This window comes from Colletotrichum tamarilloi (genome assembly GCF_030869305.1).
Source record: "Colletotrichum tamarilloi strain Tom-12 chromosome Unknown Scaffold_76.1, whole genome shotgun sequence".
Classification (NCBI taxonomy): domain Eukaryota; kingdom Fungi; phylum Ascomycota; class Sordariomycetes; order Glomerellales; family Glomerellaceae; genus Colletotrichum; species Colletotrichum tamarilloi.
In genome coordinates this window covers 146,818-171,040 of record NW_026849459.1, presented here as the reverse complement: position 1 = coordinate 171,040, position 24,223 = coordinate 146,818, and the positions used below count along the sequence as shown (strand labels likewise).

Sequence of the window (24,223 nt, the reverse complement as noted above, 5' to 3'; positions counted from 1 at the left end):
TCCTCGAGAGCCTGACGAAGCTGATCTTCGGTATATTGAGGCATTATATATAGAAGAAGACATGTGCAAAAGATGAGCCCATTTGGACGCGAATTGAAAATGTTGTGATAAAAGGAGGTTGGGGGTGGGCATTGGGTTGTGGTGGATTTTCGCGTTTTTGTGGGTGCCAGAAACAGGGGGGTGCCAGGAAGTGGGTATGTTGACTTAATGTTTGAGTTATGGCAAGTTCAAGGGTATGGATACACGGGTGAATGCTCCCCGACAAGCCTCGGTGGACTTGGTATAAAATTATATTATTTAATGTCCTCCTAGGGCCACAATATATAGTATATATAGCCTAAATTGCGGCATCATTTAGCGGTTGTCGATACAAGCCTTTCTAAGCCTTTATTCGCTAAGTTGGGTGGAGTTATTCAAGTACTCTCTCTTCATCATGGCTGTTTTGATATCTCAGCTTTCTTTCGAGCACCATCGACAAGCTCTTGGCATTGCCGAATCAGAGCCTCGCATCTCATGGCGATTCTCTGGCAATGCCGTTGACTGGGAGCAGAGCGCCTACGATCTGGAAATTCTCAAGGGGTCAGATCCCCCAACCATCCACAACTTTAACTCGACTGAGTCTCTCCTTGTTCCATGGCCAGCGGCAGCTCTAGAATCGGCCGAGCAAGCTAGAGTACGAGCTCGGGCCCACGGTAGACCTGGCCAACTGTCTACGCCCTGGTCAGATTGGGTCACGGTCGAGACCGGGCTCCTCAACTCTTCAGATTGGGCCGGGGCTGTCCCCGTCGCTGCCGAAAGGGAGACTGAAGTTGAAGCTCCTAAACGTCCGGTCTATTTCAGAAAACCATTTCTTGTCAACGCCAATGTCACTCGTGCACGGCTCTACATTACCGCATTGGGGCTTTACGAAGCAGAGATCAATGGCCGTCGGGTTGGTGATTATGTTCTTGCCCCCGGATGGCAATCATATAACTACCGGCATGTGTACGATACCTACGACGTCACGGAACTTATTTCCAATGGAGACAATGCAATTGGTGTTGCAGTCGGTGAGGGATGGTTCTCTGGTAGACTCAGCTACGGTGGCGGTGTCAGAAACAATTATGGAGACACCATCGGCCTTCTCAGTCTCCTAGTCGTCACTCTTGAAGATGGCACCAAGATTATGGTGCCGAGCGACGCGACCTGGAAAGCTAACACTGGTCCACTTATCACTTCCGAGATTTATAACGGCGAACATTACGATTCCACACTAGAGGCAGAGCTGGAGGGGTGGTCATCTGCAGGATTTGCCGCCGACGACTGGCTGGCGGTGCGAGAGTTACCCGCACTCAAAGGCGCTTTAGTCCCTCCCGATGGACCTCCTGTCAGACGACTTGAAGAAAGAAAGCCCGAGTCCATCTTCGCATCTCCGTCTGGCAAGACGCTTATCGACTTCGGGCAAAATCTTGTGGGCTGGCTGAGACTTACGGTCTCTGGGCCTACCGGTACGAACATCACTCTCCACCATGCCGAAGTTCTCGAGGATGGGGAGCTCGCTCTTAGACCACTCAGGATTGCCACGGCGGCTGACTCTCTTATCCTGCACGGTAACGGCACACAAACATGGGAACCACGTTTTACCTTCCATGGTTTCCGTTATGCTCAAGTCGATGGTTGGCCACAGGAAACTCCTCTTACCGCTGACTCCGTCACTGCTGTTGTTGTCCACAGCGACATGGAGCAAACCGGCTGGTTCGAATGTTCCAATCAGCTTCTCAACAAGTTCCATCACAACGTGCGGTGGTCCATGAAGGGGAACTTCTTATCGATCCCCACCGATTGCCCGCAACGTGATGAGCGACTTGGATGGACTGGTGATGCTCACGCCTTTGCTCCAACGGCCAACTACTTGTACAACGCTGCTGGTTTTTGGAGAGGCTGGCACAAAGACATCTGGTCAGAAATGCAGCGAAACAACTCAATGGTGGTTCCATTCACCATTCCAACGATCCCCCCTGGAGGTCCCGCTACTCCTGCCGCAGTCTGGGGAGATGTAGCTGTCGCGAACCCCTTCAACATTTACCAAGCATTTGGTGATGTTGGTCTTCTCGAAGAGCAATACCTTCAGTCTCAAGCCTGGATTGATACGGGCATCAGCCGTAACGACGTTGGGCTTTGGAACCGCAGCTCTTTCCAATTTGCCGATTGGCTTGACCCCAAGGCCCCCTCAGATGCCCCGGGGAACGCCACCACTGCGAAGCACCTGGTCGCCGATGCGTATTTGATCCATATGACTGATTTCCTCGCCAACATGTCTGCAGCTTTGGGACGTGACGAAGCGGCCGACCAATACCGAACTCAACGGAAGGATCTTATCTCAGCGTTTCACGACGCCTGGATCCAGGATGGTGTCCTCGCAAACCAGACTCAGACTGCGTACGCCATGGCTCTCAACTTCGGTTTGTTCACTGATGAAGAACAGCAATCAGCTGCTGCCGAGAAGCTGCGACAGATCGTTGCAGACAATGACTACCTTGTTGGTACAGGCTTTGCGGGCACTCCGCCTCTCGGGTTTGCTCTCAGAGACATTGGCGCCACTGAAGACTTCTATCGCATGCTTCTTCAGACTCGAGTGCCTTCTTGGCTATATCAGGTGGTTCAAAATGGGACAACCACTTGGGAGAGATGGGACAGTCTTCTCGCAAATGGTAGCGTCAATCCTGGCGAGATGACCAGCTTCAACCACTACGCGTTTGGCTCCGTTGCCAACTGGATGCATCAAGTCATTGGTGGTATTGCTCCTGCGGAACCGGGCTGGAAGCGAATCACTGTTGCCCCGATTCCTGGCGGCAACATTACCAGTGCTGATTCGAAATACATTTCACCTTATGGAGAAGTTAAGGTCCAATGGTGGTTCGAAAATAATGAGGAAGAAAATGCCGTGCATCGTAATGGATTCCACATGGTCGTCGAAATCCCTCCTAACACAAAGGCTGACATCACGATGCCCAATGGGGGGAAGTCAACTGAAGTGGGTTCTGGATACTATGAGTTCCATGATCCAAGTTATGTTTTAGTTTGATTCTGTCCATCCAAATCCTGTTCTTGTCTACCCGTCAACGAGTTCTGCGGTTCGCCCATTCAATTCTGTTTTGTCTCAGCGGGTGAATGATACAATTTTAGGCAACTGAAGTCTGTACCAGCTTGGTGAACCAATGTCCCATGTGCCTCTGACTACCGCCAGTATTTTGGTCTCACCTTGAACTGACGTACGAGTTTGACACTGGTGTAAAGTAGTGAATTGCCCGGAAACCCCTCCTCAGCAACCTGTGGCCTAAGCCCGTTGAGAAGGGGTTTTCATGAGTATTCGGGCTAGGATTTGGAATAATTCAATAGCATGATCGAGCAGTGGTCTTAGACCTTAGTACTTAAGACTTGATTGGACCTGAATCGAGACTTCAATGTGCAATCGTGGTTGTATTCAGTCAACACTTCTCGTTCTAGAGGGAAACACTAACGTAAATATCGCGCTGCGCCCCCAACAACTCAGTATTTGCGATTGATCCCGAGTGATCTTGAGCCTCATTATCCCTGGTTTGTGTTCTCTTGCTCAGACTTACATCGGAGTTGAGAGACCCGGAAGCCAACAGAACCCATCTTGACGTGAGTCTGTCTACATGGGAAGATAGGACTCATCGGCGCTGGTTTCAGCGCGCTTCATGGGGTCATAAGACTCGTCGGCACTGGTTTCAGCGCGCTTCATAGGGTCGTAAGATTCATCTGCGTTCGTCTCTGCCCGCCTCATTGGAAGGTATGATTCGTCGGCGCTGGTCTCGGCCCTCTTCATCGGCAAATAAGACTCGTCGGCACTGGTCTCGGCCCGTATCCTCATGGGGAGGTAGGATTCATCTGCACTGGTTTGAGCTGTTTACACTTAGCTTATGAAACCAATCTCCAGCCAAAAACTCCAGTCTATCACCGACGTACCCTGACCTGAATGAGGAATAGCAGGCAATGCAGCAATGCAAGCCGCCAGTGCCGTTAACAAGACGATCACCTTCATGTTGTAATATACGTAGACTTCGGCGAGTCAAGAGAATGCTTTAGAATTGTAGTGTGAATCAAAAAAATAATTGGTCTGAAAGAACAGGAAAGGTCGAGGTCTTCTAGTTGGAAAATGGCGAACAGCGTTGGAGCTGTCTCTTATGATCGACTCCCCGTGAGACAAATCGGTCACGCTTGAAAATAGCGGAAAGCTTTCGGTTCGTATACAATGCCATCAGGAGCTGGAACCTTGCAAGCTGACCTGCGAGATAAAAGAGGCAGGTGCATTTAGATGACTCTCGCAACTGACGAATCGTGGTTTCACCAGTCAGAATTAACAAACTGTGGCTTCACTTGCACAACTTCCAAGACTCAATTTTACAGGGTAGTCAATGGTGGCAAAAAAGTAAGCTAAATGTTGAAGGATCTGTCCAGTCTTCATTGGCATTTGAAGTAGCCGTTTAGAGTCATGCTTACGAGCACCTCCATCGTTGACCTTCCGAATTGAAATTAGTTTCCCGCCCCACAGCCATAGGATCTAGTTGCATAGAGCTTGAACGGAGACCCAGAGACTTCGTGGTCTTTCAGCCGGCGTTCGAATTCTCAGCCATACTCTCGACATCGAACTTGCTGCCTTCTCTTGTCCGTACAGGTTAAACTTATCCAGGTCGAGATTCTAATCCCGAAGGGTGGAGCAATGAGCCTTCATTCAAAAGTTTGTTTCCCAGATTCGGGTACAAACGCAATGCGAATTGTTTCGTGGTATAAAGGTTTGTTTACTATGTGGAAAGTGGTTTAGTTTTGTCATACCCACTGAGCGCCAGAAACTTGCTTTCCTCGCTGACTTCCCATTGATCTCCATCGAAGGCAAACTCCATATGCAATGCGACGACAGGGGCACACGTAACAGGGTGGTGTATTGGTATCAGATTGGTTCGTCCGGACTCGAAAAGCGAGCCACTGTCAGACATTGGACTTGGTCAGCGGGGGTTCTTCCGGCTGGGTATAGTGTTGACGCTCGAAGGATTTGGATGCACCGACACATTCGTCCTCCGGCCATTCAAGTCGTCTGTTTCACCTCTGACGGAGGTAAGCTCAATACGCCATCGCAGATAAGATGACCTTCACTGTACAGACCTTCCAGATCTGGCGGAAAGGATTATCATCGGCACATGTCCCGCTTGGGTCGTTAGGCGGGACATGCCCACATCTGTGACTGTGGCGGAGTTTACAGAGCTTTGTGATCCCTCACGAATCCTTCCAGCTTTGATCTGAAGACGCTATCTCGTAGCAATTTGCAACACCCACTCGGCGTCTTCCCTTCATCTAGTTTCGTCTACCATTTGGTCGTTCGGACGGCTCAATTGTCCTAGTCTCCTTCACCTGCAAATCTCATTCTCTGCTGTTGTCGGGCCTTTGACAGACTTCCTATCTGCCTCACCTCCAGACGCTATCGAGAATTCAGCTCAAAGATGGGCCGAAATCACAAAGAGTACGCGCCTGTGTACTCTGATGAGAGTCTAGCATCGAGTCGTGAAGCTGTCGAGGCCGCAGTTGCAGCAGCAAACATACGGCACACATCAAAGCTTCATAGATTCGGGGTGTGGACTCTCCATGCCGTCTTGATCACCATCTACACCGCAATCTTTGCTGTTTCATTATTGCCCAACAGACCATTTTCGGGAGTGTTTAGTTTGATAGATGGTAGGTTTCACATTGTTGAAATGTCTGCTTTATCCCAGGCCCAGAAACTCACTATGGTACAGCACCGCCAAAGGCTGTCGGCGAGAAGACTCATCTCGAAGTCTTCCCTATTCAAGGTCCGCCACATGGCAAATACACGGGTGAACCAAGACCAGAGGTAGATCAAGCATGGAGGGACTTGTTACAGTGTAGGCCACTACTGAATCTACATGGAAGTACATGTACTAATCTGAGTCGCCTACCTCAGATAACAATATCCGAGTTTCCGAAGAATGGGTACATCGTTGGGGACGGGAGCATGAAGCGGTCAAGCTACCCGATGGCGGGTATCTTGGCATGCTCAGTGTCTTCCACGAATTGCACTGCATTGCAAGTTATCTTCTGCCCACGCCGATTATCTGAGTAGAGTTAACCAGATGTACAGAAGCGTCTCTACCAAACGCTGTCGCCCGACTACTACTTTCCCAACGCAACCAAGCAAGAAATCGCTACAAATCGAGAGCATAACCGTGAGTTTGTCAACGAGACCGCATAGTCGTCGAACCTGGGATAGTACTAATCAACACCACAGAGCACTGTCTTGAGGTCCTCCGCATGGGTGCAGCCTGTCGTGGTGACATTTCCATCATCACCCACATGTGGACTGACATCGACGCGAAGCCCATCGTGAACCAAACGGCGCCTCACCAATGTATTGACTTTGACAAGGTCATGGACTATTCTCGGGACAATACAGTAGATGTATATAAGGACAACTATATCGTCCACCCGAAGTTTGGTGCGTTTGTCACTCCGCAATGATTAGAATGTGCGCTCACCATTAGTAGGACCTTCCTTTCCCAAGGGCAATAGCATTAAGCCCTTTAAGGAGCAGGGAATGGGGCACCATCATTAAGGGCAGGGAGGTTAGGCAGTCCCTACACTTGATCAAACGTCGGATGGGCCAGGTTCATGGTGCCGCAACTTCCGATTATAGGTCATGCCATTCAATGCTGCAATAGTGGCCTCTAGCCATCAGATTTGATATGTCCATTACCTTGAACATGGCATCGTTTTTCGATTTGCACGATAGATAGCGCCGAGAGAACTCCACGTGTGCGTTGATTGAGACTTCAGCAAGGCAATGTGGCGATTTCCTAACAATCTATAAGCATTCATGTTGGGTTGTGACGTTGGGACTCGGACAATAGGCAAGGTAAGTCAAAGCACCCACTTATGGGCCCCCCCCCCTTTTAGGCCCCCCTAAAATCCCTCCTAGCCCCCCCGATTAAAACCCTACCCTTAATATACAAACTACTATAATAATTATAAAAATCGTCTAAATATATTTCTTTTTAGTATAATTATTAATCGATATATAATAGTCCTATATACTAAAAATAAGCTCTAATAGGCTCTTTATATTATTAAAAACGGTCTTTTTATTAAAAAAGCCTCGGTTAAGTTCGGAATTCTTAAAGTAATATTTTAGAATTATAAAAAAGGCTATTAAACGAGGGTAAGAGTATTCATAAACTTTTAAAAACTTTTTTTATAATAAGAAAACTAACTAGCTTAGTAAGTTTAAATTTAATATACTCTAAGTATTATATTAACTTATTAATAAGTTAAAGAATTTGCTAAGTAAGTTTTAATATTTTAGGGGGATACTAAACTATTTAAAAAGAGATAAATTAATACTTTTATTAAAAGGAATTTATTAATAAGAATTTAGAAATATTATTTAATAAATTTATGCCGTATTAATAAAGCTATTACTAATATAATTAAATTATAGTTTAGATTACTTAATATATTAGAAATTAGTAATATTAAATAGGTTAATAAGTATAATATAAATAAGATTAATACAATAGAGGATAAGGGAACTAATAAGCTAGTTTTAAGTATAGTAAAAGCTATAGTAATATAAAAAAAAAGCCTAGTTCGCGTACTTAAATAATAATTATTAAATATATTTTTATTAATAATAGATTTATTAATTTACTAATTATTTATAAAAAAAAGTCGGTATAATAATAGTAGTTTTTATTTTAACTTAACTTTTATAATAGTTAGAAGTTTATAGTAATAGATAATAGCTAGACGACTAACGAAATTACCCTATATTAGTTAAAAAAAGTATTCTTATTATAAACTAAAACCCCCCCTATTAATAAGCTTAGTAAGCTAAATTAGCCTTAATTATTAGTACTAAATAGGTATAAGAGTTATATAATAATAGAATTTATATAGGAGTATTATAGAAATAACGTCTACTTATTATTCTTATTATTATATACTTCTTATATTCTCTAACTATTAAATATAGCTATTTTTAGTCTTATTAAATCCTACTATAAGAAGGAGCTTAATAAAGAGGATATAATAAATAATTTTATTATTATTAAAAAGCGGTACTTCTTAAGTTATTATTAACTCGTTTGTTTAGCTAATTTAATATTATTAAATATATAAAGTAAGTAAAAAGTAATTAAACTATAACTACTTAATATAACTAAGCTATTTCTTAACTTAATAGTCCTATTTATATAAGTTATACTATTTAAAAAGGGTATAAAAGCTAAGTAAATAACTAATATTATTAATAAACTACTTAATTAAGTATTAATAACTTCTATTATTAACTAGTTAATTCCTAAAAAGGCTAATAAGCTTAGTAACTATTTAAAACTATTTATAGAGCTTAGTTTAGATAATATTACTTAATAACTATTATTTAAAAAAGTAAAAAAAGTATTTAATAAGTAAGCCTATTACTTAGTTATATTTTAATACTAAATTTAATTTTTAGAAATAAGGGTTAAGTATATAAGGCTTAAAAAAAAAAGAGTATATTAATAAACCTAAATACTAAGTTTATAAGTATTTAGGATATATAAAAAACTTAAGAGGACTTTAGTAACTATTTAGTTAGTCTTAATTAATTCGTAAGGGTCGAATTACTTAGGGAGAATAATAACTATATTATTATAATAGTAAAAGATAGTTAATTAATTAAGTATAGTTAGTAGCGATATTTTGATACTATGTTTGTTGGGGGGGCCCAAAAGGGGGGGGGGCCCATAAGTGGGTGCTTTGACTTACCTTGGGCACTTAGCTCATTACTGTGCGGAATCACCTTTGAGGATCGGGCAGGTAAGGTACCTTTTAGGCTGCCCCACTCCACACCGAGAAGATACCCAGATTAGCCTTATCTATTGGTTGTTGACCGTTGGTCACGTGACCTCGAAATGTCTGCATCGCAAAGCCAGAAAAAAAAAGTTTCTCCAGCCCAGGCGTTGCACAGTGATCACCACCCACCGACAATTCTACGCTCAACCCGACCACATCCACCCGATTTCCACGATGCATTTGATGTACACTCTCGATGAGGCGGGCAGCCGTGTCTACACCCTCAAGAAGGTTGTCGACGGCAAGGTCACCAAGTCTGCTCACCCTGCCCGCTTCTCTCCCGATGACAAGTGGTCGCGCCAGCGCGTTACGCTCAAGCGTCGCTTCAACCTTCTGCTTACGCAGCAAAGTAAGTTTTGCGCCTCTTACTCGACCGGCAACCAATCTAATCATGGTTTTTCCAGAGGCCGAGTAAATATGTAAATCGCACAAGAAGCAATCGAAAAACCATACATCCGTCCACTCGATCCCAGCTCGTTCACGACACCATGCGCCGCTGAGAACGACTCATCCACAACAAATAGAACATGAGACATGGTCTGGCGCGGAGGGAGGGTCAACGAAGCCCTTGACAGCTGTTCAAGGCTCGTGAATACAAGCCCAGGTATACAAAAATCGGCGTTGGGGAAAGGCTTGCATTCAGGGGATCATCGGAGTCTTTTTACTAGGTCCGTGTTACGATAGATTGCTCTGCAATTCCTACAATCAGAGCGACACATCCAAAATCCAACCTCGTTTTTTTCTTGTTCCCATTCCGTTCGACTTTTTGCGTTTCGCGGCCCTCTTCCTGCCTTTTAAGGGGTCTATCATGGTATCATGCAGAACATATAAACATCAGCTTCCAACCCACCTACTGCCTCTCATCTCCTCCTACGACCGTTAATGTTTCTTCCTGGACCCAGTCGCACCTTGCCGTTGGCACCGGTTTGGCGGTCACCTGTGAGAATGCTCGGAAGGTAATCCTCGTCCATGAGATCTCTCCGCCGAGCACGGCGATTGTCACCCACAGCCCTCTCGTACTCCTTTTGGTCTTCCGCGAAAATAAGGTTGGTACCCCAGTTGTTCTTGCCGCCGACGTTCTTGGAGAGCTTGCCGCTGGCTGTGCCAGCTGAAGGCTTGGGAATGCTGAAAACGTTGCCTCTGTTGTTCCACTGGAAGTTGCGCTTCAAGTGAATCTTGAAGGTGCCGTCCTCATCGGTCGTGCAAGACGTGCGAATCAGAGTGGCCTGTCCACAGCTAGGGCAAAACTGGCGATCCATCTTCTTGCAGACCTGGAAGCACCCGTGGCACCGCAGGACCCACGTCTTGAGTTGGGTGATGCGCGACATGGACGGCGAGAGCAAATTGAGCCCAATTCTCAGAGCGACGTTCTGCATGGCGTAATCGGAGGTAAGGATTCCGACCTTGATGTCAATTGCAGGCGCAGTCGGCTGCAGCAACTTGCTGTCCTTCTCCTTTTGCTTCTTCACATTGGACGGTGTAATCCAACCGTCTTCAGAATCTGATTCCTCTCCTTGGGCCTCATTGGCGCCAGCGACGCTTGTGACAGCTGGATCGGATGTTGTCTTGTCGTTCACCTCGAGGTTGTTCATGTCTTGTGTAATCTGTGCCGTCTCAACGTCCGATGACGAGGCTTCCACTGTCGCATTCTGCTGAGTTTCGGTTTGTGTCTCCTCGGCGCTCTGTTCGATTGAAGTGTCCTCCTGGACTTGAGTGGGCTCCGCCACTTCATCAGTTTCGGTCGCGGGCTTTCCCTGCGACTCACTTTCAGCCTCGGCTTCTGGTACCGGCGTCTCGGCGCCGGATGCCTTGTCGTTAGAAGACCGCGCACCCGGCTGTTTCCTCAGATTCTGGTCGCCTCCGGTCTTCTCAAGCTCAAGCTCGTAGGTCAAGGCAAGCAAGTGCAAATCAGGTCTGCTGAGAACCTCGAGATCACCAGACCGGCGTGCAAAATCGGACACGAATTTGATGCTGTCGGGGCGGGGGTTGCGAAGTTTGACGAAAGGCATGAGGGTAGTCTGAACTCGAGTGCGGGTGCTGACATCGCGAATTTCGTCGACAATGGAGGGTAGCATGTAGAGCTCATCGGCCTGTGCGATTAGAGTGCTGACAGGAGGGTCGTTCTTGATCAATGGGCCGGTATCCAGAACAATAGCGTGTATGGGTTTGCGCTCCTCGGCCGCAGTTGGGCTTGCGACCGCCGGGGCGGCCACGGCATCGGTGGACATGATGGCTTGTCGACTTTTCGTTTGTGGTGGGAATGTTATGCGCCGAAAAGCGGCGAAAAATGCTCTTTCGGTGCAGACAAATCGAGAGTGTCGAGGCAGCAGGCAGTGAGTGCGGCGAATGATTTTGAACGGAATGGGAAATTTCTCTATTATCGCGGGGTTGTGGTGGGGTGTAGTTTTTTCTTCGATAAGACAGGCGCCCAGGCCACCCCTCCCTTTTGGCTCGGTCAAGCCCCGCACCGCCACCCGGCCACACCTTGACCGCCTCATCTCACCGAGTATCCCTGACCGCATTGTCGGTGTAGCGCATCCAAATTCGGATAGAATGTGAAGCATTTGTCCGGTCGTTCAACCAACTCACACACTGTGTCTTATGTCATTTTCATAATTGATCAGGCTCTTGTTACTTACTTTTGCAGAAGGCTGTGATAAAATAGGCGCCACGGATTAGTGTAGACTGCCTTCACTACCTAGACCAGACTGTTTTGTCGAGAATCAACAGAAAGGCTTACATTCTCTATGCGAAGCACATAGTACAGAGTTACTAGACAATCGAGGTAGAAGTTGACCGCCGTTAGATCCTAGAGGGCGCTCCATGTCTACGACACATTCGAAGGATAAAAGAAGCCAGATTCCATGTGACAAAGAGAAGCTGCGGTGAAGCGCTCATACTCCTAGAGTACAAGAGGGGCTTGACTCGGCTCTCGGCAATACTAAGCTTCTCTCTCCATGAGGCAACCCACGACAAAAATTAAATGACCTTGGTCAAATGTTCTTATGAGTCTGGTATGCCTTCAAAAAGAGCGTCCAGTATTGGCACCAATGCGATTGCGTGCGAAATGCAGAAACAACGTATTTTGGAGGTTACTCATTCGCGGCTTTCGGTGCCGGCAATCGGTATCTATCTCAAAGCCGACAGCCGGGGACTGTCTCTTACACGCTGTTTAGCCTCTATGAAGTGCACATATTCAGATTGTGTAGCGTGACTGTAAAGGCTCTAAATAAGCCTCTACAGCTGTGGCTAGTTTCAAGAACTGCTTCTTGACGCTCGAGCACAATTGAGCGTTCAGTCCCGTTCGCAAAAGTCTTAGAGATCCAAGTTCATCTAGGCCAACTGGGTGCCGACAGCCGCCCCTTGTGCCGGAGTGGTATTGTGTGGATGGTTCTCCAAATGACGGTGGTCTCTTCACCGTTATGTTGGCATAACCCATGGACAGGGGACAGTTTTGCAGGAGACTCACTTTTGCCTGCTAAAGTCAAGATATTCCGAGCTCAGCCTATCGTTGAATTTGTTGTGTCAGCTTGAGTGGAATCGCTGCATGGCTTTTACGTCTCACAGACTCTCAAGGTCTCTTAGGGTATTTGTGGCGTTGGGTGTTCTAGAAACAAAGTTCCTCGCCCTAACATCCCACCGGAGAGATTTTCGGGGAGCTACGTTGGCAAGTTGGCAGTACCTTAGAAGGGTAGCACACCCCACTGATTAATGCCCAGCAATGATGGATCGGGTTGCTCAGCTCCGATACCAAGGAACTAATGTCACCTCCCAAGGCTCCCAAGGTCAGAGACACCCCCGAAAGGGTCCGGTTACGGCTATGACTTGTGCCAGGAACGTACATGGAATGGAGTGTAGGTATTGTCGCCTGAGAGGGACCGTTGCCGGGGATTGAGGATTGAGCAGCGAGAACAAGTGTGGTGCCGAGAGACACATGCACAGTTCACAGTTCGGTCACGGAGCGCCTCCCAGAGCCAATCTCCTCCGTCTCCTTCTCTCTTCCCACGCATTCCCCGTCCTCCGTATCCCCCAACTGACTGCCAGTCCTCACACTCTGCCCTACCTTACGTCAAGTGAGCTGGGACAGTCACGCACAGTGTGGTTGTTCCCCGGATTTCTCCTGCATAATTACCTAGGCATAGCTCGGAACGAATACAGTAGCTAAGTAGACACGCTGCCGGCTGCGCGCACGCATTCAAAGAGAGAGACCCACGCCGATTGTTCTCCGGAATGGGCAACCCATGAGCCCTAGACTGAGCCTCATCTGTCTCTCCATGTCTATTGTACGCGCCGCCGAGTTCCGGTGAGCAACGAGGGCGCGCGCCTATCGAGGTAATTGGGAGAATGGCAGACCTGTACGGTAGCAACACCATCGGCAACAGCAGCGTCAACAATAACAACAACGACAACCTTGGACATCACCTCCGACCCGACAGACCACCGACAGCCGCTGCCACCACCACCGCCGCCGCCTCAACGACGGCAAACATAACCGCAGACCTGGCCGCCGCCGCAGCTACCACCGTGACAGCATCAGCCGCAGCCTCGTCCGTGTCTCCGAAACCGACAAAGCGGTCCTCGGCGACGACATGTGTCACCTGCCGGGCCCGTAAGGTCCGCTGCGACGGCCGACGCGACATTTGCAGCAACTGCGAACGCCTCGGTTTCTCTTGTACTTACGAAGACCCATCTTCTGATGCTAATGGTGTTGCTGCCGCTCCCACCTTTCCCTTACCAAGACGCCGTGTCCGACAAGCATGCCAGAGCTGTCACTCACGTAAAGCTCGGTGTAGTGGTCACACACCGGCTTGTGACCGATGTCGTACCCAAGGCATCGAGTGCGTCTACAGAGCTTCCAAGCGCACCCGGTTGAGCATCAATCCCCCGGGTCTCGTCGACCAAATAGTCAGATCACCGACTTCGTCGAACTCGGCACTCGCTACCAATCGTGACGCTCGAAACCGTCGGTCATTGTCCAGGGATGATGTGGCACACGATTCCGATGCCGCCATGGCCGATGCTATGGCGTCCAACACCCCCAGCACCTTTAATCATGATCTGTAGGCTCACTCTTACTGTCCTTACTCACCCTCGTGCCTCATCCACTGACTGAATTCAGCTCGGCACCTGATCCTCAGTTCGAGTCTCTGATAAGTCGAGCTCTGGACAATTTCTTTCGCCATGTTCATCACATTCCCATGTTGTCCTTCCTTCACCGGGCCTCTCTCATGCAGCGGCATAATGTTGGCGGTCTAGACCGACCGCTGCTGTTGGCTCTCATTGGCATCACGAGCATGCTCACTGACCTTGGGCCGGGAACGCGAGAGTATGGCGAGAAATGTATTGATGAGTCTGAGGGACTCATTTTGAAGGGCCTCGAGAATGCGTCAACGATCAAAGTGCAAACACTTGCTCTCATAATCAAGTATCGGATCTTGACACGACGTTTCTCGAGCGCTTTCATGCTTGCTGCTACCGCGGCCAGATTCGCTACGGCTCTTCGACTCAACTACGACAACCCAGATTTGTGCTTCCTCGCCCAGGAATCAAGACGCCGTCTAATGTGGGCATTATTCATGATTGACCAAGGCATGGCTGGAGGATACCGCGATCTGACCCTGTGGACGCCCGAGACGATTCACATTTCGCTTCCTTGCAACGAGAGAGACTTCGAGTTCGATCTTGCGCCGCCATCGTTACGACCGCTGGTCCCTAGGCCCGATGAGTCCGAGAATGACGATATTGGCAGCTTAGCATTACACGTCCGCATTCTCTGGCTCCGCGGCAGAATCCTCAAGTTCGCCAAGCGAGCCTCAAATTGTTCCAACGACGACCTTGGCCGCCTTCAGGAGCAACTCCAGTCGTTTGCAAAGGAGCTCTCGGACTTTGCTGAGCGCTTGCCTGTGTCGTTCCGCTGGTCTGACAACAGCCTGCGGTTGAGAGCATATTCTCCACGCCTTTGCGTCTTCATCATGATTCATGTCTGGTTGCGGCAGTGCAACTGTGATCTCTTCAGGATAGGACTTGTTGGGCTTCGCGATTCTTTGACTAGATCAGCTGCTGAACGGCTGGGGCCCGAATTCATCGCTGGTTGTCAGCGCCAGTGCTACGAGCATGCGATGGAAATGTCAAATATGTTCACCTCCATCAGAGCGCTGGACCATTACCCCGTTGCGGACCTCGATATGCCGGTGTGCGCGTATCAGTGTATCCGTATGCTTTACTACATCTACCATTTGAACGCGGAAGAGTACGGTCTCACGCCAGAGATCCTTCGTAAAAAGGCTTCGGTTTGTCTCGAGGTGACCAAGGGCTGTTGCTCTGGAACAGCTGCAGTCTCGATCGTTAGTAACACTGGCGCTTTTGTCTCACCAAGGAGTTTACTGATCAGTGATAACAGCAAGCCGATCTTCAACGACTCATGGACCACGGTCTCTCGATACAGGCTACCCCTAGTCGGCTGCTTAGTGAAGAGCCCCAGGACGAGAGAAATGGCAACGGTGCCAAGCGCATCCGCCTTGCTCGCGCGAAGCAGGTGCAGTTGGCGGACGATCCAGATAGAGGCGCGCCGGCGGCCGACGAGCTCACCAATCGACCATTTGGCATTGGTGCTTGGGAAGATATACAGGTTCCCGAATCCAACAAGCCAGACGAGCAGGCGCCTGTGCCATCACAACCCACTGCGCTCGGCTCACTGGAGGTCAATAATGCATTCGAGGGAGCACTTGACAGTCTTGATTTCAACATGGAACCCATGGGGTTGGATTCCTTGGCATGGTTCTCAAATGAGTGGGCACAAGGCGATTTCCAAGGCGAGTTCTAGTGCCGGAGAGGTACACGGGAATGTACACCGGAATCCATGGGCCCTGGAGCAAACTCTAAAGAGATATTTGATGCATACGATTGGTCATTGTATAAACACTTCAAGCTTTATCAACTATATTGGGCAAACCTCCTTTGACCTGAACCCTGAAATCAGACGTTGACCCATCTTATCCCGCCGGCGTGTGGATCCTCACCGTCTGAGGAGGTCGGGTTATTAACTTATCAACAAGCTTGACGCTTTCCGGGTGTACGGCAACACTCTTGGTATCTCCGCGAACCAGACTTGTCCAGTGGCAGCTAACGGTCCAAGCATTTGCAACGTTGCCACAGCTTCGTTCAAAGTGAGAATGGTCGGTATGGTCCAGCATGCATTTGAGATAGTACATTGCAGGAACCATTTACAGTCCTAGAAACTTAGGTAGTAAGTGCTGGTTATTGAAGGTGGCTTTCTTAATGAGACGATGTGACCATGAATACCGCGTGGCTTGAAAATCCTGGGACATGAGCTTGCGAGCATTGAGGAATGAAAGAGCTCGAGAATATTGAGCTACAACTGAAAGCAAGTGCAAACGCTAAATACCCTGCCGTGACAATCTAAGAAGCTTCAAGGCCACATTTCCAGCCAAAGAGTTGCGTAATTCACCGCCTCTTGATGTTGATGTCGAGTGCCAGAGGCTTCCTCAGGAATCCCTCGTTGGTCTCCATAATCTCTTGTCTCAGCTCAACTTTGTACCTCCTAGCCCACGTCGCGACGATGAGCTTCATCTCCATCTCGGCCACGTTCCTTCCGACGCATGCCCTGGGTCCGGTGCTGAACGGGATGAAAGCATTTTTCTGCCTCGCCGTAAGCGACTCCCATCTCTCGGGGCGGAAATCGTCAGCGTCCGGTCCCCAAATTTCCTTGGAGTGGTGCATGGTGTACGAAGGAACGCTGAGAACGGTGCCGGGAGGGAAGAAGTGGCCGCGAATGGTGACGCCGGGTGAGTTTTCGGGGATTTGGCGTGGTAGACCAATGCCAGAGGTGGAGTGGAAGCGGAGCGTCTCGTCAATGACCATGGCGAGGTAGGGAAGATCCTTGATCATCTCGTAGGTCGGGACATCGACGGTGGGGGCGATGGCCTCGTCGAGTTCCTTTTGCAGCTTCTCCAATACGCCAGGGGTTCTAGCAGCGTGGTACAGAAGCGCGCAAGAAGAGTTGGAAGTCGTGTCGCTACCGGCAATCAGCTGCGTCAAGGCCTCGGCAGTAAGCTCCTCTCTGCCCAGAGGCTCTCCCTTGTCGTCACGCCCCTCCATCAGTCGCGCAAGCAGATCCAGTCTGTCGATATCGGGAGGGTTGTCCAGTCTAGCCTTGACACGCGCGATAGCCATGCCCGCTAGATTCTGCACGGCCTCCAAGCCTTGGCTGAAGAAGGGATCCGGAATGTACTTTGCCCAGGGCTTCAGGTCGGGGAGAATTCCAAGAGTGGCAGAAACCTCGCCTCTCCGGTTCAGAATTTCAATGGCGGGTGCGTATATGGGCGGGCTGTTGGGGGATTCGCGAACCTCAGCGATATCAGCACCGGATGCAAGCATGCCAAACGGCGCACCGAAGGCCAAATCGCCAATAATGTCAAATGCCAGGTAGTTGAACCATTTCAAGCAGTCAATAGTGGCGCCAGCTGGGTTGTTCTTGGCGAGCTCATCCCACTTTTGGACGAAGAGGACCAGGTTCTCGTGCATATAAGGCTCGAATTGGCCAATTGACTTGACGGAAAAGGTGTGCGACACAATCTTGCGCTTGCGTGAGTGCTCATGACGGTCTCTGGTGTTGAAGAGTCCTCTCCGAATGGAGACAAAGGCGTCGTAAAAGTCTCTGGTGCGGGGTCAGTATGTCTCGAGTCAAAAATTGAATGGTCTTGGCTCTGGGGACTAGAGCTTGAAGCCACCCAAAGGGCAGCGCATGGCCCATTTTTGAGTGAGCGAGAACACTTACGACTTGAGAAAGCCGTTGCCGTGACCATAGATGGCCTGAATGGCCTCATCGTCGGCAATGCTCACATGGTTGGGCTGGATGCGAACCACGGGCCCCATCTTCTTGTGAATTTCATCGACGGTTTGGTATCGCGTGCCACGCCGGACAACGGAGAGAAGCCACAGATTGGTGAATTGTGCGGGGAACGGTGCCGGAATTCCACGAAGGGAGCCGAATGTGACGAAGAAAGGGTAAAGGTAGTAGACAACTACGCCTACGACCACCAGGGCCGGTGCCCAAGGCGTGATGAGAAGCTCTAGGATGGCCATAGTCAAGCTTTTCTCGTCATGAATGAAGCTGGTCCACCTTTCCAAGATTCGGAGAAGGGAGGTCGAGAGGAGTTGATATCTGAGTAAAAAGGGACCCAATGGACTTCAACAAGACTTTAGAGTTCCACGGGAATAATCAAAAAGTTGTCGACATGTGGACGCCGGGGGCCCTTCTTGTACTTGTTCTCTCGTGAGTGTGGGTGTGGGTGTGGGTGTGAAAGAGAGAGTATCCGTTCCAAGGTGCTAAGGTTAGTTACGTTTCCCAAAACACAAGCAGCAGCCATTTAAAAAAAGATGATAACAAACCGAGACACCCGTGACGCTACGCTATGCGTTAAGCTTTCTTTGGGACCCTGTCCTGGTGGATATCGCGGGGCGCGGAGAACCGACACGCCTCTTCCCCCGTCCAAATCCTTTGGCTAAGACCAGACGACGCCCCCCTTGACACAGCCATCCCGCAACGAGAGCCCTAATCCCCCCCGCGAGTCCCCGCACGGCACTGAGTACGGCAATCACGGTCGAGACGGCAGTCAAAGTCGGGATCGCGAGTCGGGGCTCTGACACGGGGGATGCCCATCCTTTCCGGTCAAACGCCCCGCTGGCATAACCCACAGGTGGATGTGCTCGGCCTCACAAAACGGCTTGGCCGCACGTCATACGCCTCCGAGATTTGCGTTGCCTCGGGTTTAAACACGGAGCTCTGTTCATCGCGAGCCATACCGAGGCTTGCAAAAGAAGACGTGTTTGAGTAAAGAAATACTGTCTAAATTGTACAACCACTCCCTATATACGATGTATGTGTGCCAGAACAAGGTCCTTGTCCAAGGTGCCTTTACCATCCGGCCCTATGGGATTTTCCAATGTCCACCAAACGCCAGAATGAATGCAACATACATGTAAACTTTAAGTGTATGGCCAAATGATGAGAGAATGAAGGAAGTATGAGTACAGCAAAACGCTACCTGAATGCCAGCCGTCCTCTCGTGCTTCTACCGTAGCTTACGTCGAGGTCCTTTGTATGAATAGTGACAAAAATGGCCAGAAAAAACAAAACCGCTCATCTAAGCATATACGATAAATCTGGCAGCTCACGCACAAATTGTTGCACAAAATCATAACCCTCGGTGCTCGTCTTGGGCGGTTGCGCCGTGGACGGCGTCTGGAAGCCCGTTGTGCGTGGGGTTTCAGCAGGCCCTCCCGCAGATACGCCGGTAATACCAGACAGCAATGGGTCCGGCGGGTCGTTGAGGTTGGCTGCGATGGATATATTTGCTGGTCGCTTAACCGTAGACGCCGGTCTGAATGTGTATGTATTCGCAGATGCTGGCGGGCTGAGAGGGCCGTCTTGGCTTTGGGGTATACTTGCTGCCGCAGACATTGTGGAGGCGGGGGTGGGGCTGCTGATGACATTGCCAATATCCCACAGTCCTGATTTGTTACGGGAATCATTTTCTTTGTTATTCCCGGTGCGGAGTGCATCGGCTCCCGGGTGACTGCTAGTCAGGAAGGCATCGGGAGGCGGCATGCTCGTGACTTCGGCTAGTGGGTTGGTCGAGAATGAATCCCAGCTAGTCTTGGGAAGGGAAGTGGAATCCGTTGCTTCAGCCGTCGTTGGAGAAACCATGTCTCCCCATTCATCGTCATCCGCATCTGCACCCGCATCCGCACCCTCAATCTCCTTTAAGCTCGTAGCGCTGAGTGCTGGTGGAGGTGTCGGCGCGGTCGGCTTGATGAACGCCGGGAGGGACGCATGTGACTTTGGCGCGTTGTCAAACCCAGTGAAGGCCAGAGGTAGTGGTATACCCGTAGCCTGAGGCTTTTGCATCGCCGTTCCCGATGGTGGTTTTATATCCCCAGGCCCGCTGCTCCAGCCAAACGTCGCCAGACCCTCCCAATTGTCGTTGCTTTGTCCCATGGCTGGCGTGCTCCCCGTAGAGCCAGGGAGAATAGGAGCTGCCGATAGCGAGGGCAGGCCGCTTATTGAATGTGTTGGACGGTGGATGGACGCTTTCCGCTTTGCCTTACGGCCGAATACTCTGTCGAGATCGACCGGAGATGCTGCTGTAGTCGCGTCCCAGCCGAAGCTTTTGCCGCCCGCATTTCGTGCCAGTCCTCCTCGGAAAGGTCGTCCTCCGAACGAATCTTCCTCTATCCAACGACGAACAGTTTTCAACGTTTCTTGCCGGAGAGTAGAATTCGTCCAGTTGATTCGGACATAATTGTCGTCGTCTCCCGCATTGTGCTTGCGCAAAGACTCATGGCGGGACAATCGATACCACATCTTGCGCTCGGAGATGCTCACGAAGCTGTCGTGTATGACTCGATCCGGTACATCTTCGGGTGAAACTGATTCATGCAAGGAGACGTCTGGCAGGAGAGCTTCAAGGTGTTGAAGGTCAACCTTGAAGGGCTCGTGTTCTGGGCGTGTTGGCTTGTCAATCTTGATGGTCTCCTCTTCAACTTTGCTCCCTTTACCCAGTGATTCCTTTGCGGTCGGCTCCAGCGTGTCGCGAGATTCCATTTGCTCCTGATCCTCTTCTGCCAGGTAGTCTTCGGTAGTTCTCTGGCAGGGTAAATCTCCTGAGCCAATATCGGGCCCTCGGCTTACACTACGGCGTAATGAAGGCGCCCTCTCGGGGGAATCTGTGTTTCGCTTGGCAATGCCGTCGTACATCTCAACGAGCTCCAGAACCTTGCCAGAGGCTTTCCTCTGCGTAGGTTTCGGTAACGTATTGTCTTCGATAGAGGTTATAGGGGAGTCAGCGTGCCTCGCGCCTGTCTGTCCGTCGTGTTCGTCATCGTTGTCAGACGAGGCTGAGGCCGAGGCTGATGAATGAGCGACATCGTGATCGTGCTTGGGAGTAGTTGGGAATCGATCGAAAATCGGAGTATCGCTGAACTGTAGGTATTCGTGTGAAGGGTCGGCAAGAGGTTCGGCGAATTGTGTAGTTATTGGCGTATGGGCAATGAATTCCCTTTCAAACGCATTGGGAGTATTCTTTAAGCCTAGACCGATCTGCGCTTGCTCGAGCACAAGCGGCGGGACGTCTGGTATCTGGGGAAGATCGGCCAAGGGTTCGGGGTCGTCTCTTGTATAGGTCGACACGTGGTTCGCCCAGGGGTCAGGTGAAGGCTGGCCGGGGGAAGCGCTGTGAGGGGCGGTGTTGGGAGTAATGGGAGGTCTCAGTCCCGGCGAGGGTGATCGGCTTCGAGGCCACCTGGGTGTGCTGCTCTTCCTTCTAGGCCTGGGCTCATAGCTCGGTGTCAGACCTTCGATTGGCGTGGCATCGTTGCCCCAAGTCCACGGAGATGCATTCGCAGCCTGTCCGGGGTCAGGGGATGCCCAATCGCCAAAGGCATCGTCGTCGAGCCAGGCTGACTGGCTGGAAGGTAGGTTCAGGTTGCTCGGGGTGGAGAGGAAGGCGGGTGGTGGAGGTTCGATGATAGTCTTGGAGGGACTGGTGGAAGGCGCATTTGTATTGTCGGTAGATGATGCCCACGGGGAGCCCCATGGATCGTCCATTGTGCGACACTACAATTCATGGTGCTGAGGAAGTCGATATGAGGAAGTGTGCGGTCTTCCGCAAGTGAGGTTGTTGCGATTGAGGGGCAGACTAGATAGCCATGTTATTGTCTCTTGAATTCGCGAGCCGCGACTCGGTTGGTCGCAGAGCGATTCCCCAAGCTATGCAACAGGAACAGAAGCGAGACTGGAACAAAGAGGGAGTTCCAAAAGCGTGAAGCGGATGGCGTTGTCTCAACGAGTGGACGCGCTAGTGTCAATGAAGAACTCGACAGTAAGGACAAGCTTCGCGAATTGAATTGTTTAAGGTATGGACGGAAAAAAGGGAACGGAGATTGCGAGATTTGAGATGGGAGATCAGACTGGGAAAGGTAAGGGACGCACTGATTGTTGCAGGCACGGAGATGGAGACCCAGAACCAAGTCCAGAACCAGAAATGGCATGCAGTTGCCAGACGACCTGACCCCGTCGTGGATTCCGGACGTGTCGGAGAGCGTCTGTGCGCGACCAGTAGCCCCTTCAACTTCAACTCACTGCGTGTCTGGGATTGGAGCTTGGCGTTCTACTGGTGGGTCCCACGGTTCCAGCCGCGTTCCTTCCCCTTCCCCTTCGAGTCCATCACCTAAGCACGCTAAGTAAGGTACGGGCTGCACGCACTCCATTCAATGACCCGACGTTTAGCCATACGGAAGTAAGATACCTTATCGATAAGAAAAGGATCACAGATATGGAAGATACCTAACATACCTAAGCACCCAGAGCCACAGCATTCCATTCGCGCCGATTGCGGATGACAGCATGTGAGTGAGTTGAGTGTTGGAGGGGCAGATCAAAAGTCCATGGGATGCCATGGAATTCTTCTAGAACACGTCAAACGTTACCAACAGTACCATCCATGATCTACTTACCTAGCTATCTCCAGAGTCGATCAGTTCGGGCATAGGTAGACAAGACTTTTTTACTCACGGCCAGAGGCAAACTTTCCCCTTCCTTTGGCTTGGTCGTCTTTTTTGTGCTTACCAACCCCGCGGGCTCACACAGTCACACTGCCATTGGGTGGGGAACAAGCATAGCTTGATTTCAAATGATGCCCATTTGACTTGCTCTTCAACCTCACCTTCATCTCTGGTGACATAGGTACCTTACTTACTCGGTGCACTTCGCTTTTCCGACGACTTCTTCTATGCAGCAACTCTCACTCCCATACTTCAAAAGATTCCATTGTCATCAACATGTCGCTTTCTAAAGTGAAGCACATTGTGCTGGTATGACCCCTCATTTTTCTCTCCGTATAACTGAATGCCGACTGACTGGCCATGTAGGTCTTGTCGGGCAAAGGCGGTGTCGGAAAGTCTTCAGTGACGACGCAACTGGCCCTATCCCTCGCGCTCGCAGGGCATTCTGTGGGTGTACTCGATGTCGACCTTACCGGACCTTCGATCCCTCGCATGCTGTCGATTGAAGCAGAGAAGGTTAAGCAAGCGCCCGGAGGCTGGCTCCCCGTGCCTGTCCATGACGCCGTCGAAGAAAAGGGTATCGGCTCATTCCATGCCATGAGTCTCGGATTCCTTCTGCCCAGACGCGGCGATGCCGTTGTCTGGCGCGGACCCAAAAAGACGGCCATGGTCCGGCAGTTCCTCTCCGACGTCTTGTGGGATGAGACGGACTATCTACTCATCGATACGCCCCCGGGCACCAGCGACGAGCATATTTCCCTTGCCGAGACACTGCTGCGAGATGCTCGGCCTGGCCAGGTCGCGGGTGCCGTTGTAGTTACGACACCGCAGGCGGTTGCCACGGCAGATGTCAAAAAGGAGCTCAACTTTTGTGTCAAGACCAATATCAAGGTTCTCGGTGTGGTTGAGAACATGAGCGGCTTCGTCTGTCCTCACTGCTCAGAGTGTACCAACATTTTCAGCTCTGGCGGAGGAGCCGTCATGGCCCAGGAGTTCTCGGTACCATTCCTCGGCACCGTACCCATCGATCCTCAGTTTGGCGAACTTGTCGAATCCGGCAGGAGGCCGCAGTACCCTCAAGGGACGCAAATCCACGGTCAGGATATCGGCCAGGCCGAAAAGGAGGGCGAGACAAAGGGCGACACTCTTGTCGAGAAGTACCAGGACTGTTCGCTGTCTCACATCTTTAGCGACATTACTTCCAAACTCACAACAACGGTAGAGGCACAAGCACAAGCACAGTCATAAGCAAAATGAGCCATCTACGGATACAATGTCAACTCATGGAGTAGACGACAGGCTCAGTATCTGCACCGTGCCGCAAATTTTTACCCCTGGCGAGATGAAGAGGACGCTCGGCTTGGTGCCCAATTCTAGGCACACAACGTACCAGGGGTTGAGAACAGCCATAAACCCCACGACGGTAATAACTGTGAGGTACAGAAACACTGGGCATGGCGAAGTCAAAGCAGCATGCGAAATTCCAGCTCAACACGCATCTGAGGGATACTAGGGATTTCTAGAGACCGGACAACATACAAAACACCATGCCCGCTCCACGCTGACCGGGCCCGACTCCGCTGTCGTTGACGAAATCCGATGAGCGGCCCAGTCATCGATTCGCAGAGAGGTTGGAAGCACGTGAGGATGCATCGAGATTGGTGGCATCCCGGTGCCTCGGACGGGCAAAGCCCCGCAAAACATGGCGGTACCTGTCAATCAGGTACCTTGCCCA

At 50.1% G+C, this 24,223-nt stretch overlaps 9 protein-coding genes across 9 annotated transcripts; 5 read left to right on the top strand and 4 right to left on the bottom strand.

The window, feature by feature from the left end:
* Window positions 1-433: 433 nt before the first annotated feature.
* CTAM01_12452 (uncharacterized protein) lies at window positions 434-3,064 on the top strand (the record flags this gene model as incomplete). Its single annotated transcript, XM_060528458.1, has 1 exon — window positions 434-3,064. One exon carries the CDS (start codon window positions 434-436, stop codon window positions 3,062-3,064), a length of 2,631 nt encoding a protein of 876 aa, XP_060376964.1.
* A 591-nt stretch (window positions 3,065-3,655) lies between these two features.
* CTAM01_12451 (uncharacterized protein) lies at window positions 3,656-4,045 on the bottom strand (the record flags this gene model as incomplete). The annotated part of the gene is made up of 2 exons (XM_060528457.1): window positions 3,656-3,906; window positions 3,970-4,045. The coding sequence occupies 2 exons, from the start codon at window positions 4,043-4,045 to the stop codon at window positions 3,656-3,658; spliced, it is 327 nt and encodes a 108-aa protein (XP_060376963.1).
* A 1,453-nt stretch (window positions 4,046-5,498) lies between these two features.
* Window positions 5,499-6,625, top strand: CTAM01_12450 (uncharacterized protein; the record flags this gene model as incomplete). The annotated part of the gene is made up of 5 exons (XM_060528456.1): window positions 5,499-5,730; window positions 5,793-5,887; window positions 6,155-6,239; window positions 6,302-6,508; window positions 6,558-6,625. The coding sequence occupies 5 exons, from the start codon at window positions 5,499-5,501 to the stop codon at window positions 6,623-6,625; spliced, it is 687 nt and encodes a 228-aa protein (XP_060376962.1).
* A 2,453-nt stretch (window positions 6,626-9,078) lies between these two features.
* Window positions 9,079-9,319, top strand: CTAM01_12449 (H/ACA ribonucleoprotein complex subunit 3; the record flags this gene model as incomplete). Its single annotated transcript, XM_060528455.1, has 2 exons — window positions 9,079-9,253; window positions 9,309-9,319. 2 exons carry the CDS (start codon window positions 9,079-9,081, stop codon window positions 9,317-9,319), a joined length of 186 nt encoding a protein of 61 aa, XP_060376961.1.
* Window positions 9,320-9,764: 445 nt separating this feature from the next.
* On the bottom strand, window positions 9,765-11,132 carry CTAM01_12448 (uncharacterized protein; the record flags this gene model as incomplete). The annotated part of the gene is made up of 1 exon (XM_060528454.1): window positions 9,765-11,132. One exon carries the CDS (start codon window positions 11,130-11,132, stop codon window positions 9,765-9,767), a length of 1,368 nt encoding a protein of 455 aa, XP_060376960.1.
* Window positions 11,133-13,248: 2,116 nt separating this feature from the next.
* On the top strand, window positions 13,249-15,727 carry CTAM01_12447 (uncharacterized protein; the record flags this gene model as incomplete). The annotated part of the gene is made up of 3 exons (XM_060528453.1): window positions 13,249-13,964; window positions 14,024-15,248; window positions 15,305-15,727. 3 exons carry the CDS (start codon window positions 13,249-13,251, stop codon window positions 15,725-15,727), a joined length of 2,364 nt encoding a protein of 787 aa, XP_060376959.1.
* A 641-nt stretch (window positions 15,728-16,368) lies between these two features.
* CTAM01_12446 (cytochrome P450) lies at window positions 16,369-18,009 on the bottom strand (the record flags this gene model as incomplete). The annotated part of the gene is made up of 2 exons (XM_060528452.1): window positions 16,369-17,581; window positions 17,702-18,009. 2 exons carry the CDS (start codon window positions 18,007-18,009, stop codon window positions 16,369-16,371), a joined length of 1,521 nt encoding a protein of 506 aa, XP_060376958.1.
* Window positions 18,010-19,066: 1,057 nt separating this feature from the next.
* Window positions 19,067-21,532, bottom strand: CTAM01_12445 (uncharacterized protein; the record flags this gene model as incomplete). Its single annotated transcript, XM_060528451.1, has 1 exon — window positions 19,067-21,532. The coding sequence occupies one exon, from the start codon at window positions 21,530-21,532 to the stop codon at window positions 19,067-19,069; it is 2,466 nt and encodes an 821-aa protein (XP_060376957.1).
* A 1,232-nt stretch (window positions 21,533-22,764) lies between these two features.
* Window positions 22,765-23,736, top strand: CTAM01_12444 (uncharacterized protein; the record flags this gene model as incomplete). The annotated part of the gene is made up of 2 exons (XM_060528450.1): window positions 22,765-22,797; window positions 22,855-23,736. The coding sequence occupies 2 exons, from the start codon at window positions 22,765-22,767 to the stop codon at window positions 23,734-23,736; spliced, it is 915 nt and encodes a 304-aa protein (XP_060376956.1).
* Between the last annotated feature and the right edge of the window lie 487 nt (window positions 23,737-24,223).